This window comes from Drosophila busckii, chromosome 3L (genome assembly GCF_011750605.1).
Source record: "Drosophila busckii strain San Diego stock center, stock number 13000-0081.31 chromosome 3L, ASM1175060v1, whole genome shotgun sequence".
Lineage (NCBI taxonomy): Eukaryota > Metazoa > Arthropoda > Insecta > Diptera > Drosophilidae > Drosophila > Drosophila busckii.
In genome coordinates this window covers 14,329,750-14,347,442 of record NC_046606.1, presented here as the reverse complement: position 1 = coordinate 14,347,442, position 17,693 = coordinate 14,329,750, and the positions used below count along the sequence as shown (strand labels likewise).

The 17,693-nt window shown below is 44.0% G+C and overlaps 3 protein-coding genes across 5 annotated transcripts in view; 2 read left to right on the top strand and 1 right to left on the bottom strand.

Moving 5' to 3' along the window:
* Nucleotides 1-1,928, top strand: part of LOC108597904 (protein bric-a-brac 1) — a 68,481-nt gene extending 66,553 nt beyond the window's left edge. The window contains exon 5 of the mRNA XM_033293700.1: nt 601-1,928. Within this exon, the coding sequence (XP_033149591.1) occupies nt 601-1,620 (1,020 nt within the window). The 3' untranslated portion in view covers nt 1,621-1,928. The remainder of the gene's footprint in view (nt 1-600) is intronic.
* A 1,539-nt stretch (nt 1,929-3,467) lies between these two features.
* On the bottom strand, nt 3,468-4,638 carry LOC108599038 (oxysterol-binding protein-related protein 11). Its single transcript, XM_017985818.2, has 4 exons — nt 4,467-4,638; nt 4,222-4,391; nt 3,772-4,168; nt 3,468-3,707 (listed from the first exon to the last, which is right to left on the bottom strand). Exons 2-4 carry the CDS (start codon nt 4,307-4,309, stop codon nt 3,503-3,505), a joined length of 690 nt encoding a protein of 229 aa, XP_017841307.1. The 5' UTR covers nt 4,310-4,391; nt 4,467-4,638; the 3' UTR covers nt 3,468-3,502.
* Nucleotides 4,639-5,014: 376 nt separating this feature from the next.
* LOC108597902 (kalirin) lies at nt 5,015-14,225 on the top strand. 3 transcript variants are annotated; one of them, XM_033293379.1, is made up of 5 exons: nt 5,015-5,094; nt 5,880-6,398; nt 9,943-10,501; nt 10,561-12,660; nt 12,723-14,225. In XM_033293379.1, exons 2-5 carry the CDS (start codon nt 6,220-6,222, stop codon nt 14,130-14,132), a joined length of 4,248 nt encoding a protein of 1,415 aa, XP_033149270.1. In that variant the 5' UTR covers nt 5,015-5,094; nt 5,880-6,219; the 3' UTR covers nt 14,133-14,225. The 3 variants fall into 3 exon arrangements, with proteins under 3 accessions (XP_033149270.1, XP_033149271.1, XP_033149272.1); XM_033293380.1 differs by having other exon boundaries at nt 5,068-5,105; XM_033293381.1 differs by lacking the exon at nt 5,015-5,094 and having other exon boundaries at nt 5,785-6,398.
* The last annotated feature ends 3,468 nt before the right edge of the window (nt 14,226-17,693 follow it).

Here is a 17,693-nt window from a genome sequence, read left to right as displayed (position 1 = left end):
GAACTGAGAGCAGTTCCGCCTTCCTCTTTTTCTGCACAGTTGCAACTTTGGAAATAAGAGAAGCAAAGCGAAGCGAAAAGTGATGAGCAAAGCGAGAAGACGGCAGAGTAAGAGCTTTGCGAGTTGCGAGCTACTACATGCCACAAAATCTTTGAACGCTCTGAGCGAGTTGAAGCGATTGAGCAGGTAGCAAACTGTTGTCTCGCTTTATCGCTTGAACTCGCAACGCGCTTCGCTCTCACTCTGACATCTTTCGATCGATTGCATATGAAAAAGCTTGCTCGCTTCGCCTCTCGCGCGCTCTCTGACCTCATCCTAAATCACTCCCAGTCTCCTGGCGTGTGTGCCTATCGGTCATTGAGATGTGGGTTATCTTCTGGTTAAGTTGGGTGGAAGTGCGTTTGAGATTTGGGTTCGGCCGCTATGTATAGTCCCTACTCTATTTCGCATTTCGTTTTTGCTTCAAATTTATGTTGTCGATATCGACTATATCGACTTTCATTAACAGTTATCTTTCAACTTCAATTAAATCCGATTGTAAAGTTTGTTTTTAAAAGATTACTAAACTCTCCACGGCGTTAGCCTGCATTTCCCTTACAGGACATGTCAATGAGTTATCCTGGCGCTAGTGGCGGCATGCCCGGTAGCGCACTAGCTTGTCCGAACGGCATGGGCAGCGGTGGAGGCGGCGCTGGACCTGGAGGCGCTGCCAGCGGTGGCGCTGTGGGCGGCGAGCAGCAAATGTCACAGGAGCAAATGTCCGCTGTGGCTGCTGTAGCTCATAATATTCGCCAGCAGATGCAAATGGCCGTAGCTGCGCAGCATCAGCACGGGGAAGCGGGGCCGCCGCCGCCTGGGCTTTTTAATCTGCCGCCACATTTGGCGGGCGGACCAGGACGTGCCAGCATATCGCCCGCATTGAGCAGCGGCTCAAACCCATCGCTGGGTCCACGACATGCGCCCTCGCCCTGCGGTCCCGCTGGCCTCTTGCCGAATCTGCCGCCTAGCATGGCTGTTGCACTGCATCGTGATCCCGCCGCCGCAGCGCTGCTTAGCCAGCAGCAGCAGCACCATCTGCAACAGTTGCAGCTGCACCAGCAACAGCAGCAACATGCGCTGCATCAACAGCAGCAGGCAGCGGCAGCTGTTGCGGCGGCAGCGGTGCATCCGCATCATATGCAGCCGCACAAGTCCGGTTTCGGTGCTAGTTCCATGCCTGCGGCCAGCGCCGCCTCATCCGCAGTCCACCAACAGCAGCAGCAGCAGCAGCAGCAACAGCAACAACATCAGCAGCAGCAGCAGCAGCAACAACATTCACATCAGCAACAGCTAAGCATCTCAAAGTCTAAAAGTCCGCATCGCAGCGTTACTCCCAGATTGCACTCACCCCTAACCGAACTGGGACTGGACATGGGCTACAAGCGTGACTACTCACCCACGCGACTCTTCGCCGACGATCTTGCCGAGCTGGTGGGCGGCAGCAGCGGCGTAGGCATCCCTTCTATATCGTCGACCACGACATTGACCACCGCAACTCCAACGCCAACAGGAACTGGCAACGCAACGACGTCCAGTGCGGACAGCATCAAGGTGGAGCCCATTACTACCAGCAGCGAGTAGAGCGCGAGCGTCCATGTCAAGTCCATACAATTAAACAATCAAAACGCGTAAGCAAAAATTGGAAAATATTTTGTAATGTTATTCTTTTATATTTAAAATCGGTCGCCTACTTAAGTCCACTTAAATTTATTGTCTAGTTTTTAATTTTAGCTTAACTACACTTAACTCTTTAAAGCGAAATCAAAATGAAAGTATTATTATGTTATAGCGCATAATTTTAAATCAAACAAATAGCGATCTCTTTAATTTTAAGCAAGCCCAAAATAATGCAGTCCCCTGGAACATTCCACAAGCAAATCCTAAAAACAAAAACAACAACAATGCAATGAAATAAAACTCTAAATAAAAGCGATAATATATTAAATAATTATTTATAAATTAGCAATTGTGTGCCCAATTTTTTGAACTAAGTTTATAATTGATTGTAAAACTTGTACAAAATTAATAAACTTTTGGATGTGCATTGAAGAAAACTGAAACACTAAATATGGAAACAACTAAATTTAAATGTTTAGGTCTAAACAATACAAAACATTAAAAATTAAATTCACATAAAATGCCTTTCGGAATTAAATTCAGAGATGAACAAAATAATGCAAAACTGTTAGATTAAAGCTAAACAGAAAAAAAGATTTGTAAAAATTTAACACAACTTTTTTAAACTTAAAATATTTATACAAAACAAAACAAAATTATAGAAAATTTTGATAAATTTAGCAACAAAATTTACATGAAAACGAAAGTTGTTTTTTATTTTTTGCATACTGCGGCAACTTAAATGAAATTTCCAAACAATTTAGAATCCTTATTAGTGGTACTTAACGATCATTTAATATTGGTTTAAACTAATCGTTTTTCTCTTCTAAAGTGCCTTTTCTAAAGTTCATATAATATGTACTCAATGTTTTGTTTATGTATTTTCCAAAAGCCCAGTGCAAAATTAACAACAACTTTCGTTTATTTATTTAGATAAAGTTTGGCAAAAAAAAAACTATTTTTAAAGAAATATATATTTTTGTTGAAAACTTTAGGCGTACTTTCGGCAAAGCGTTTTGTATAACAAACCTATTGTTTTAAAGCACACAATAAATAATTAAAAATGCATAAAAATCGTATAAATATAAAACAAAGATAGCATGTCCTTATTCCCAAATAGCAAACAGTAAAATGAAAATCAAATTTAAAAACAAAATATTAAGTATTATTATTTACAGTATACACAATGCAGCAATAGCCATAGTCATAAATACTATACATATGTACGAATATAATTCTCCTAAAAATAAAATACCAACAAGCAAGCAAAAAACACTCCATGTCCCCACCCTATCAATAGAACTTCCCATATAGTCTCTAATGTTCCAAATAAGTCCTTACATTTTTGGTATAAATGAAATGAATATTAACAAAAAAAAAACAAAAAAAAAACCACATGAACTACATAGCATCCTTTGACGTTGTATTGCAGTTAGTTTTTACTATGTAATGATAATCAAAATCTTCAGCAAAATGAATTTGTACGAAGCTTGAATGGCCTTCAGTTTTTTCTATAAAGCTTTAGTGCAAAACTTTATGTTCAAATTAACTTTAAATGTCGAAATGAATGTTCTTATTAATCCAAACATGAAAAAAGAAAAATCGAAAAAAAGAAACCAAAACAAAAAATATTTTATAAAAACAATTGAAAAAAAATAATTTGCAGATGCGACTTTTCAATTCTTTAATCTTTAATCGGGGGTTCAATAACAATTATCATTTATAAAAGTTTCAGGCGTGACTCTATGAAATTATTAATACTGAATCACTGTTTAACACACAACAACGTTGACTTATTGCTTTGAGTTTTCCACAACTTAGTTAGGGTTCACTGTAGTAGACCGAGCTATTGCAATGCCAAGCTTATACTTGGTTGGGCGATTTCGGCTGGCGGCTGATTGATTTCTTGATGGCGCTGTAGTAGGCTAAGACACTGGTGTAAGCATTGAGTGCTGGCGGTTGAGATGGCTTTGAGCAGTAAGAGGTCCGGGTCCGTGGGCGTGAAGGAAGCGCAGTCGATGTTCTCAATGGCGCGTGCCAACGAAGCATTGCTAGCATAAATGACACCAGTCAATAAAAGAGAGTAATTTACATAATTTAAATATATTAACTAACCACTGTTCGGTAAGGAACAAGGCCTGGCGTGCAGAGACCATAGCATCAGATGCAGCTAGTATCTCGACAGGCGGCAGAGGCGAAGAGTTGCTTATGTCCATGGCCTTGCTATGACTCTCGACAACGGCGCGTAGTCCATCAACCCATTCTTGTCGTGCACGCGCATCGCTGGCACGTAACTTGATTGTCTCACTGTTGGCGCACGCTATAGAAAATGTGCGTGAGTCCTCGTCACTCGGATAGACAGAAGCGCCAGCCAGCTGCACTTGACCGCGAGGTGCGCTTGCCAGTACATGTGGCGAGGGAGCAATATCATCGCCCACCGCTGACGAGTCGCAAAGATAATAGCTGAGGAATCCCGTCTTTGCGTCCACCGTAAACCATCGATACTGCCAGCCTGAAGATAATAATTGTTATTAATGTAACAGCATTTTCTTAAAACAAACTCACCTTTCATAACATTTGTATATTTGCTGAGCTGGCCGCTAAGCGGATGGCGCAATGACTGATTAATCATTCGATTTAAATTGCTTTCCATGGCTTTCTCGATGCTATCCTCGCCACTGTACTTGCTACAGCTTTGCTGACACTGTGCCTGCTGAATCTGGTCTAGCGATGATCTGAATATTTTATTGGTTTACCAATGGGTGTCATATTATTTGTTTGGAACTTGCAATCTGGCAGCTGATACGTACGGATTTCCGTTGTCTGATACGGGAGCTGGCAGTTGTTTTTGTCGGGATTTCCTTTTGCGATGGAGTGCGGCCTTAATTTTGCGCAGAATTTTTACAATTTATAACGTTAAACCAATTGCAAAGAATAAAATAAGAACTTCTTTTGTAATGTTTTCGTACACAGCTGATTTTTAGTACACAATTTAGTACGCATACAGTGCTAATTTTAACGATCTGGCAACATAGGGGCTGTGGATTTCTTAAATTTAATTAAATACTAAACTGCTAATGTTGAGAGCAAAAAATGTAATTTTTTATTTTATTTTTACCACTTACTGTCGATAATATATACAATATAACCGTAAAATGCAAAAAATTGCTTAAAATGTAAGATTTATAAATTAAACGATTCCATACTATCGATACTTTCGATATTAACAGAGCCAATTTGAGCATGAAATGTTACTGCACATTGGGCTGTAATGTAAACTTAACAGTCTCAAAACAACAACAGAACGAACGGAGCGCATAAAATTTTGCAAAATTTACACGCTCTTAAATTGTTTAAACAAATGCCCAGTGTAAACAAAAAATATGTGATTATCGAGTAACTACTGGCACCAAGTGTAATGCGTGCGCGTATGCAATGGTAATTTAAACGTGCGGTCGCAAATGAAAGCTGCTAAAGAGTGAAAAAAATCAATTTGTACCCAGAAGCGTTTGTTGGGGTGAAGAAGAAGAAGAATCAGTAGCAGCAGCAGCAGTAGTAGAAGAAGGTGCAAAGAGGCAGACAAGACGCAGAACACTGAAACTGTGAAAAAGATGTTGCTGTTGCTCCAGTGATGATGTGATATTAATGAAGTTGCTAGTACATAAAATGAAAACATATTGCAATATGGGCAATTGGCAATTAAAAAGTATATGTGACGCCAAGAACGAGTGCAAGAGCATAAAATTATGAAATTTTTTGCGCGCTCAAATAAACACAGAGATTTGTTTGTGCTCCCCTACTCCACTACGCCCACCGACGCAAGATTTAAATGTGCATGTGTGTGCGTGTGTGTGTTTTAAAAATAAGAATACGAGCATACATGTGAGAATACATATATTTCCGCGTTTATGTTTTATGCGGCAGTTGCGTGCGCTGGTGTTGTTGGCGACGCTGCCTTCGAGTTGATTTATGACATTTAACATTTGCCCGCTTTTCGGTGGGTGCCTCTACCAAACATGTGTGCGTGACTGTGTGTGTGTGTGTGTTGTCTCTATCTGTCTGTGTATGTGTGAGTGTAGCAGAGTTCAAGGGTTGCATTTGTGAAAAATTAATTTAAAAATTAAGGCACATTACTGAAGTGTGGCCATTTGCTTAATTTGTTTTTTTTTGTTTGCCTTTTCCATGCTCTAAACAAAACCCACCCACACACATGCACGCGCTAGCACTCACATATGCACAGCAAGAGAGAAAGAGAGAGACTCGCCGCAGTCGGCATTGCTGCTGCTGCTGCTGTGACCATGAAAAATGCCAGCGAGAAATTTGCGAAAATCAATGAAAACCCCAAATAGCAGCAAAAGTGTAACAACAACAATCCAAAATAAAATATATATATAAATATTGCAAATTAAGTGAAATTCAAGGCGAGTTCGAGTTCGTTATGCTGCGCTGCCTACACAAACGTTAAGACTATTTACTCCCCCCTCCCTGTAAACCTCGCAAGCTTCGTTGCAGCTTCATAAACACAGCTGCCATAACAAAAGCAACAACAACAACAATAACAATATGGATGGTCAACGTGCTCGCGATTTGCTGACGCTGCTGCAGGAGCGCGTTGTCTTTCTAACTGGCGGACGCGATAGGCGTGGCGGACCGTTGCTTTGCTTTCCCGCAACGCCGCGTCGAGATCGTCTCAAGCCGGAGGATTTGCGTCGCCTGCTCAGCTACTTGATTAGCATACCAAGGTAAGTTTTCCCCTCCTCCACCTACCCCACGCAGTTCTCGACACACACACACACAGACAATGAGCAACCATTGTTAACAGCTGACGTTGCAGTTGCAGTTCGCAGCGACGCTGCTGCAAGTCGTTTTGCGGTTTTGTTTTGTCGCGCGTCACCCGCGCTTAACTGCAGCTGCACAGCCAAGCAGAGCAGAGCAGAGCGCAGCGCAGCGCAGCTTTCTGTCATTGCATTCCACTTGATTTTCCAGTTCTTTTGCGTATTCTTTATGAATCATCAGCAGCATGGCGACGACGACAACAACAACAAGAGCAACACGCACATGTTGTTAGTGTTGGTTGCTGCCACGGCTTGGCTGACATTGAATGCTTAGTCTCCCTCTTTTGTTGGCAAGCGCAGCCAAAGCCAAGGCAACAACAACAACAGCAACAGCAAAAAAGTTGCATAAATCTGTGGCGACAACAAATAAAGCAAATAAGAAAATACATAACAAAAAGGTAACTAAACCGGCAACCAAGCCCGGCTTTCTCAGCTCTCAGCATCTTCCACGTCTCAAGCTCTCGTTTCTTTTTATAAAGAATGTGGCTTGTTGTTGCTGTCCCAAAAAAAAACTACAAAAAAAAAGTGGCCAAGAGTCAAAGTGCCAAAAAAACATAAAAAGGCAAAGCATAAATAAAAACAATCAAAGCAAGATAGAGCCAGCAAAACAAGAGATACAAAGTAAAAGGTAGAATATATAAAGAATATGTGTGTGAAGCGAGACAGACAATCTTTTTATGCGATCTCATATTATGTTGCTTAAACAGTTTGGACTTTAATTTGGCTAATAAAGCTCGTGCTGTGTGTGTATAAGCTATAAATGTTAAAATATTAAATTTTAATAAAGCGAGCGGAACCGTACTGGACGAATAATTCTAATTGGTTAAAGCCACACGACTTTATTTATCTAAAGATCAATCGATTTGCTTGATCTCAATAGTTCTAGAGTGAAAGTGTAAAACTCTTAAATACAAATTTAATTCAATAGTCCAATTCGATTTCTAACTCCAGACATATTGAATTAATTTTATATTCCTTTTGCCTACTTATTGCTATTTCTCTTTTTCTCATCAAACTTGTTCTGAAGACAAAGTCGAATCAAAATTTAATTATATATTTGTGAAAATACTTGTGAATATTAAGTATTTGACTCACAAACTTTATTGCTTTCCATGTAGTTGCTAATATAAAATCAATAATCTCAGACCCTGGGCAATACTATATACAGTAGTTCTGTCAGCATCAACAGCAGCAGCAGATGGCAAGGCAATCAAAAATGCTGCCAAAGGCAACACAAACTTGAGCAATGACGTTGATGATGAACACGATGCTGGGCTGACACACAAAGATTGCGATTGCGACAGCACTAAAATCAAAAAAATAAAGATACTGACACACAATGCGCTTTGATTATTCATTGGAATAGCTACCATAGTACATGCCATATTCAAAATAGTTTTCAGAACAACTAAAGACAACGTGTGTGTGTGTGTTTGTGTGTGAGCAGCCTAGAAAAGAAGCAAATCACGCTAATGAGCTTTAAGCAGCAACAAACATGAATCACAGCGAAAGCAGCAGAAAGAAGCAGAAGCATGAAGCGTGTTTCCCACGCCATTGCCCACAATTTCTTCTTATCAGCAGCGTCTAAGTGGGGGGTATATGGCACTCTCCTCACCATTAGTGTCGCCTGCTATCTCTTTGGCCCATATATGTTCATACTACGTTGGCTACAGCGGCGGCAGTAAACGCCACTGACGCCGTCTTTAGTTTGACTGATAAGCGAGCAATATGCCTAAGTGTTGTTTTCGTAGCGGGCGGGCGGGCGAGAGGTGGAGTGGGCGTGCTGACGACACTGCTCGACTTGGACGCGTCTTATCTCATCGTTGCCCATCAAGCTTCTTCAGCTCTCAGGCCCCACCCCCCAGTCAAAGCGCGTTCCAGCTGGCAGCTTGCCCACTGTGTATGTGTGTGTGTGTGTTTGTGTACGCTTTATCTTTGCCTTTTGCTTGCTGCGCTTTGTTTTGGTCTTTGCATTTTCTTTCTCTCTTTTTATTTTTATTTATTTGCTTTCATGTGAAACATTTTTTGTTGTTTGTTTATTTCGTTTGCCCCTTTGTCTGCTGCGCCAATTTAGCAACTGAAGCCGCACGTCAATGCAAATTTTGTTTTTATATACAGCGTGCCTCCCACAATACTAACAACAGCAACAACAACAATGACAATGACAACAACAACAACACCAACAGTCTAACAAAAGCAGCACGCATAAGTTCTCAGCATTTCGTACACGTACGAGGCCAACTTCCTTTTGCTGCCTTTTGGTTTGTTTCATTTTCTTCAAGCCCTTGTTTCATTTCTTATACGCGATACGTAGATTTATGGTTTAAATAAACGATTTTTGATCGCCGTCTATATAGCGGTGTATATGCTTTAAGTTTTTTTTTTAATGTTTTTTAATGCGGGCGGTTGACATGTGTTTATTCTTTTCGTGGAAATGTTATGACGACACACACACACACACATATGCTGAACTTTGCTGTTGTTGATAAAGCAACAAATGGTGTATAACATTCCTCTTTACACTTTTATTTTATTAGTCATCAGCAAGCTGTTAAAGACACTTCAGAATTCATGTATGTATGTGTGTGTGTGTATTGTAACTAAGACAAGCTCAAAGCCGCATGAAAGCAGCAACATACAATTTACAGCTACAATTTCGGTGAAATCTAAGATTAGAAGCCAGAAGTTTGAATAACATAGCGATACATTCAGAGAATCGATTTGTATCGACTCAAGAAGTTAACTTAACAGTTGTGAGCATCTATAGAGGTTATGTAACATTTAAAATAGGTAAAAGACCTCTTAGCTGTTATTTCTTTCCGCCTTTGGTAAACCCCTAGAAATGCCAGACCACATGATAAATAATAAAAAATAGTATCAAACTCATATCTATAAACAGAACAAGCAAGAGGCAAAAAGCCTATTGATAAGAAAGCGCAAGAATTGTAATTGATCTTAATTAAATGTAAAATATTGAATTAAACTAGTTAAGGATTGCATTTTAAAACAATTTGTAATGTAGGCTTAAACAGTTCAATTAACAGATATCTTTACAGTGTAGCTAAAGCATAAGAAATACATTATTAACAATAAAAGAAATATAGTTAATGTTGTGATTAAAATTCAAGTAGAATGCAAATCAGAGCGCACGACTCGTAGCCATAGAAGGGCGCGCTGGGGTGGAAGGAAATAACATAGAGCGAGAGAGATAGAGAACCGTCAGAAATTATTAGCTGAAATTGGTGTCAAAGCGATAGAAACTTGAGGAGAAATGCCGTAATTTATGCACAAAACGTAAACAGAGCAACGAACTAACAAACAGACAACAAACTAACAACACTCTCACTCACGTTCATAGCTTGCGCTCTCTACCATTTGCTCTCTCTGTTTGTCTCTCTCTCTCTCTTTGTAACTTGATTTCTCAACCTTTCCGCATACCTTTCACTTGCAGCGATGCGGCCAAGAATCTCGGCTTCACAGTCATTATTGATATGCGTGGCAATGGCAACTGCTCGACGAACGTCAAGACTATACTAAAGGTACTCCAGGAGAACTTTAGCGCCAATATACACAACGTGGTCATCATCAAGCCAGACAACTTCTGGCAGAAGCAACGCGCCAGCATCAGTTCGAATAAATATAAATTTGAGACGCAGACAATATCGATCGAGGCGCTCAACAAGATTGCGGAAACGCATCAGCTGACCGCAGACTTTGATGGCCAGCAGCCGTACGATCATCAGCAGTGGACGGACGCACGGCTGGCCATTGAGGATTTCTTTTGGCAGGCCGGGGATATGGCCGATCGCATTGATGATCTGCAGGAGGATCTCAATCGCAACGACTTTGCCGAGAACGTGAGTCTGGCACGCCAGGCCATTGATCATCACAACGAAATGCGCAAGAAGATAACCAAACTGCCCATCGAAGATCTCGATATGCAGGGCAAAAAGCTATTGGCCAAAATCAATATGAGTGAAACTTTTGTTTTTGCGGGCCAAGCAGCACAGGTGAGTAATTCATATAAAAAAAAACACACATAATTAATGTATAATATTTGCTTATGCAGAACGCTGCTGTTGCGGGCAACTCGGATGGCTCGGACTCGGGCACCTCCAATGCCACCTCACGCGGCGGCGGCGGTGGCAACAGCAACAACAACAATCCGGATATGTCAGCTGCCGTTAATAAGGCATTGCGACAAATTGACCTCATACACACGGGCCAGGAGCGTTTGCTAATGCTCTGGCAGCACAAGAAGGTGAAGCTGGATCAGTGCTTCCAGTGGCGCCTCTTCGAACAGGACTGTGAGAAAATGTTTGACTGGATTCTGCACAATCGTGATGTGTTCCAAATGAGCTATGTGGAAATTGGACACAACTATTCGGTGGCCAAATCGCTGCAGGATGAGCACCAAAAGTTCGCTGTAGCCTCCATGAATGTGAACGTGAACATTGATCGCATTTTGGCGGTGGCGGCGCGTTTGATTGAGAGTCAACATTATGCCGCGCAGCACATAAAGACGCTGGCGCAGCGTCTGGATCGCACTTGGAAGGACTTTGGCGCTGGCCTGGACGAGCGCACGGCTGTGCTGCAGCTGAGCGTGCTGTTCCATCATAAAGCTGAGCAGTACTGCAATAGTGTGGCCAGCTGGGCGGCAGCCTGTCAAGCCTCGCAGCCACTGCCCTCGGACATACAGAGTCTGGAGACGGCCATACGCACGCATCAGTCGCTGTACGAGGCCATGTGCCAGGCCTACACCGAGGTGCACTCGACCAGCAAGAAGCTGCTCTATCAGCTGGACCATTTGGTGCAGGTGTGCAACCAGCCGCCGCCACCAGGTGTGCCCGATCATCGCAAGAACAGCAACAACAGCAACTACAATAAGTTCGAGCGCCAGAATCCAGCTGCGGACTATAGCGAGGGCGCCAGTCATGTGCTGGCGGTGATACATCAAATACTGGGACATCATCGCACGCTGGAGGCCAAATGGCATCAGGAGAAGGTGCGTCTGTATCAGACGCTGTCGCTGCGTCTCTTCCAGGAGGACGTCAAGCAGGTGCTGGACTGGCTCAAGAACCATGGCGAAGTCTTTCTGCGCAAAAACACGGGCATTGGCCGCAATCTGCAGAAGGCGCGCGTCTATCAGAAGTCGCATCAGCATTTCGAAAACGTAGCTCAGAATACGTACAGCAATGCAGAGAAGCTGCTGGCGGCAGCGGAGGAGCTGGCACGCAGCGGCGAGGCGGACCCCAATGAGATTTACTCGGTGGCGCGTGAGCTGGAGCTGCAGGTGGGCATCTTTGCGGAACGTGTGGAGCAGCGGCGACGTCGACTCGAGATGGCCGTCATATTCTATACGCACGAGAAGGAGGTGAGCGCTTGGATTGAGTCCTTGCGCACGGATGTGAGCACAGATGAGACGCGTCTCTCGCAGGAGAATCTCGAGGGCATTGAGCGACTGCTGCAGCAGTACAGCGATCAGCAGGAGAGCACTGTCAATGCCTGCATGACTATCATAGCGCAGGGCGAGGCGCTGCTGCAGGAGATGCGCTCACTGGAGTATGTGGACAATACGGGCTCGCTGGCCGCCTTGGAGACCACACTGGAGAAGCTGAGCAAGCAGAAGGTGGAGGTCGAGGAGCTCTGGTCGGCGCGCAAATTTCGCGCTGATCTTATACTGCAGCTGCGCTACTTTGAACGCGACGCCATGGAGCTGTCCTCACAGCTGGAGATCTTCAGCGAGGATCTGCAGCATGCGGACTTGTCGCGCGACTATCAAAAGGCCGAGCAGCTGATACGCATGCACAACGAGTCCGTCACCGACATCCAGAATGCCACCTATGCTGTGCTGCAGCAGGGCCAAGAGATGCTGCAGCTGTTCGAGAAGTCTGGCTTTATATCGATGGCGGATGCCACACACACTGCCCAGGCGCGCATCGAGTATTTGCTGGACTTTTTGCGTGAGCGTGAAATTGATCTGGAGGAGCTGTCGGAGGCCAAGCGCGCCAAGCTGGAGCAGGCCGTGCAGCTGTGTCAGTTTCAAAACGATGCCAATCAAGTCATCTCCTGGATACGCAATGGCGAGGCCATGCTCGTGGCCAGCTTTGTCACTCCCAATAGTCTGCAGGAAGCCGAACAGCTGCGCAAGGAGCACGAGCAATTTCAGGTGAATAGCAAATGATTAGCGCTTTATATATTCATTAATTCGATTTCTTTCTTGACCCACAGATTGCCATTGAGAAGACGCACACGTCGGCGGTGCAAGTAAAATATCGCGCGGATGCTCTGATCAATGCCAGTCACTATGACCCGCAGTCCATACGCGAGATTAGCGACGATGTGACCAAGAAGTGGCAGCAGCTGGTCACCTATGCCGAGGAGCGCCACAAGCTGGTGACGGCCTCCATAAACTTCTACAAAACGGCCGAGCAAGTGTGCTCCGTGCTGGACAGTCTGGAGCGTGAGTATCGGCGCGAGGACGACTGGTGTGGCGGCGGTGGCAGCAGCGACAAGGCGCAGACTATAGTGCAGCTTATCTCGAAGCATCAGGAGCAGAAGGAGGCGTTCCTCAAGGCCTGCACACTGGCGCGACGCACTGCCGAGACATTCCTCAAGTACGCGAATCGTTCGCAGCAATATTATCAATACACGCAAGGGAATTGCGAGGCGCACGTGAAGAGCAAGCTGGACAAGCTGCTGACGCAGGAGAACCAAGTGTTGGACTTTTGGACGCTGCGCAAGAAGTCGCTCGACCAATGCCAGCAGTTTGTCTTGTTCGAGCGCAGCGCCAAGCAGGCCATTGAATGGATACACAACACGGGCGAGGGCTACCTGTCGTCGCGCACCAATCTGGTGGGCATAAGCAAGGAGGAGACCGAATGCTTGCTCAAGGAGCACAACGAATTCCGCAGCACCGCCAAGGAGACGCGCGAGCGCGTCAAGTTGCTCATACAGCTGGCCGACAGTCTGATGGAGAAGGGACATGCGCATGCCAGCTCCATCAAGCAGTGGGTGGCTTCTGTTGATTTGCGCTACAAGGACTTTAGCAACCGCATGGACAGCTACTGCGAGCAGCTGGAGAAGTCGCTGGGCATGTCGCAGCAGCAGCTTATGCTGCAGCACGAATCTGATGCCAATAGCTCCATAAGCAGCGCCTCGGGTGCCAGCAGCAGCAATGATCGTCACTCGGATCCCACGCTGGAGGCGAAGCTCACGACCTCAGCCAGCTCAGCGGCCAGCAAGGAGATCAACGAGGAGAAGCGCAAGTCCGCGCGGCGAAAAGAGTTCATCATGGCGGAGCTGATGCAAACGGAGCGTGCCTATGTCAACGATCTGGCCACCTGCATCAAGTGTTTCCTCGAAGAGTTTCGCAGCGGCCGCAATGTGCCGCCCGCCCTGGTGGGCCAGGAGGACATCATCTTTGGCAATATACGTGAGCTGTATCAGTTTCACCAAAAGATCTTTCTGCGCGAGCTGGAGAAGTATGAAACCATGCCGGAGGATGTGGGCCATTGCTTTGTTACCTGGGCCACCAAGTTCGATATGTATGTGCACTACTGCAAGAACAAGCCGACCTCCAATAATCTGCTCGTCCAGCATGCGGGCAACTATTTTGAGGAAGCTGCAGCGTCGCCTTGAGGTAGAGCATCCGCTGCCGGCGTATCTAATAAAGCCCGTGCAGCGCATCACCAAATATCAGCTGCTGCTTAAGGATCTGCTGTCGTGCTGCGAGAGCAGCCAGGGCGAGATTAAGGAGGGTCTGGAAGTTATGCTCAACGTGCCGAAGAAGGCCAACGATGCAATGCATTTGTCGCTGCTGGAGAACTGTGATGTGTCCATGGACAAGCTGGGCGAGGTGGTGCTGCAGGATGCCTTCCAAGCCTGGGATACCAAACAGATAATACGCAAAGGGCGCGATCGTCGCGTATTTCTATTTGAGCTCTATTTACTTTTCGCCAAGGAGGTCAAGGAATCCAATGTGGTCAAATATCAGTTCAAGAGCAAGCTGATGACCACCGAAATGGGCATAACCGAGCACATCGAAGGCGATGAAACAAAGTTTGCTGTGTGGACGGGACGCTCGCCCATGCTCTCGGATTGCCGCATTGTGCTCAAGGCCAATAGCTTGGAAACCAAGCAGGTAAACTAACAACATAATTCACATAATAATCATTTTTATTAAATACACTTAACTCTTGCTTAGATTTGGGCAAAGAAACTGCGTGAGGTCATGCAGGAGACCTGCTTCTCGAGCACCTCGCTAACGTTGCCCAAGTCGCCGGCCAAGCACTCTGGCTCCTCACAACGCTCCTCGCGCGACCTGGACGAGCCACTTACCGAGAACGATCACGATCGTTGCTCGCTGGCCAGCTTCGGTTCCGGCAATACAACAGACAGTGATAACAAGGTAAGTGCTTAACATAATGTTACGGCTAACAGCTGCACAGAGTCTGTTAGCACTAAGCATGCTTAGTGCTGTTAACTAATTTCCCCTGCCACTGTTAGCTCACTGTTATGAGTATAACAGTTCTATGTGCGCGCTGTTAGCGCTTTACAGCTTTAAGCGTCTGTTAGGTCAAAGCTTACGCTGGTCCTACCTCAAATAGAAAGCGCGTATGCTCTTCACAACTCCTTGTGCTTTACTCTCTCTTTACTCTCTCTCTATCTCCTTGCATTATGGTCTCGTGTGCTCTCGGTGCTATTCATTAGGATGCTGCTGCTGACATACTATTGGCCAACGAACTTGTTGTTGTTGTTGCTGTTCAGTGCTGCCACTGAACTAGTTTTTCGGCTCGGCGCTTGTCTGCAATATGTTTAAAATTCATAGCATGACTTAATGAGATTTTTCTCACTGCTGCGTGCATCGGCATTTTACACATGTACATACATACATGCATATGTATTAAATGCGTGGGTGTTATACGTGTGTGTGCGTGTGGCTCTCTTTTGCTTTCTGAATTATATATGACTGCTTTTAGCGTTTCGCTACAGTTTCTTAATGTTGATTTTATGCGACACTTTTTATAGTTAGTTGTCCCAAGCTCGACATTCACTGTTCACTGTTGAGATTTGTTAATGAGCCTTTCAAGGGTTTTTATTAGATACTTTGTTGTTGTTTTCATTCAAGCAATATAAAGTGAATTTCGCAAGATTTATAATCAAACTAAAAACAGCAGTGCAGCTACGCATTATTTTTAATTTTGTAAAATATGAATTATTTGCATTATAAAAAAAAACTTTAACTTTTTTATATTTTAACATTAAATATATGATTAAGGTGCTATAAACGTGTTAAGCTTAAACAAAATGCGTTCCTCGCTAGAAAAAAAAGTCAACAACAACAAAGCTTCCGGCATGCGAAGCCAGAGAGAGTGAAAAGCTTTTTCACTGGCAAACATTTCGTATACGCAGCGTATAACAGTAGCGAGTGCAAAACACTAATTGGCAGCTTGCCACTTGAACGCGCTCTCACACTTGCTCTCTGGCTCACTCTCTTTCTCTCTGAAGCTTTTTTATTTTTTTGGCGGTTCACGTTATTTGTTGTTGTGGCAGTTCGCTTTGCGTTGTTTTCATCGTCGGCATCGTTGCGTACGAGCCGCTGCTCCAGTTGATTCGTAGAGTTTAAGCCAAAAGGTTCATCGGCGTCGTTAAACTCGCTCGTCGTCGTCGTCCTCAGCGTCGTCGTAGCCACTGTCACTATCTTTCTCCTTAAGCTTCGCAGCTGCCTGCAGATGCGTGCCCGGTCAACACAAAAGTAAACGCGTTCTCGGCATTGCCGCCGTCGTCGTCGTCGTCGTGGTCGTCGCCTTTGCGTTAAGCGTTGCAGCAGCAGCAGCAGCAAAATCATTACACAGTTTTACCGTTGCTCGCTTTCAACTAACTGTCACTGCGGCTAGCGCAGCATCTGCTGTTGCTGCTTCTGTTTCTGTTGCTGCATTTTCCTCTGCACTGACTTTTCGCTCGTGTACGCGCGGGTTTCTTGTCTTGAAGTGTCTCTGTCAGAACTTAAGTGAAAATACTCAATCAACGGAAACCAGCAACAACAACAGAAACAACTTAAACAACAACAGAAGAAGCAGCAACGTCGCATTTATTTATACAGATATTTGTATGCTAAAAAGAATTTTGTTCGTAGCTCTTAAGTAGCCTGAAATTGAGTTTAATCAGCGATAAGAACGCGCGCGCCCTACTGTGCGTCAATAGGGGTAGATAAACTAAGCGAAAAGCAATAAAAGTAAAAACAATTTCTAATGCAGCAGCGCGCCAAAGCAATTGCAAACCATAAATACAATCTTAAAAGCCTATTCAAAAATAAATCAATCTTGATTAATAAAATTGCAAAATTAACTAAATGTGAGACCACAATACAAAGCCTTGAGTAAATAATTAAATGTGTAGCGTATAAATAAATGTGCAACGATAACAACAACCAGAGTCGGCAAATAAAAAATGAACTGTGCTCTATATATATACAAAAAATAATATATACATACATATTTATATTTAAAATAAAAAGCTGCTGCCTTTGCCCAAAAACTAGACAAACAAAAACCCATTTTTTTGCTGCTGTTGTTGGCATAAGCTCTTTTTGTTTCACACACACACACACATACATAAGCTGCCTTGGACCAACCGACGCACAATTTACGCTGCCTTTGACCTTTTTCACGCCTTCAGTCACTTGAGTAGCAGTTTTCATTTTCTGCGGTACACATTTGCTGTTGTCTCTCTTGCATTTTTATTATTTGCTGGCAGCCAGCCCAAGCCACAGACCGAAACGCGATGACTGCCCGCTGGAAAGCAGCAGCAGCAGCCACCAACAACAAAAACAATTGTGACAACTGTCGTTGTCAGCTGCACTGCGATCAGGCTGATAGTAGTACTATAGCTATATGTGTTTGTATGTTGGGTATACCATTTAATTTAAACAGTACTGTATAGTTAGTGCTAATAAATTTCTATTTAAGTTATGTGTTGTTAGCTCAATTGAGAGAGTCTGCTTAATGAGCGCTTTAAACTTTTTAATTTCAAATAATATATTGTTTGTTTTTCTTAGTAACTTGTTCAAACTTATGCTCTATCTAATTGTCTTAGTTGCTGGCATTTTTTATCTACAGCAAATAGTCGATAGTTTGCTGCTTATCAACAGATAATATTTCTACGCTTTATTGCTTAGCCATATCTACGCTGTTTGTTTAG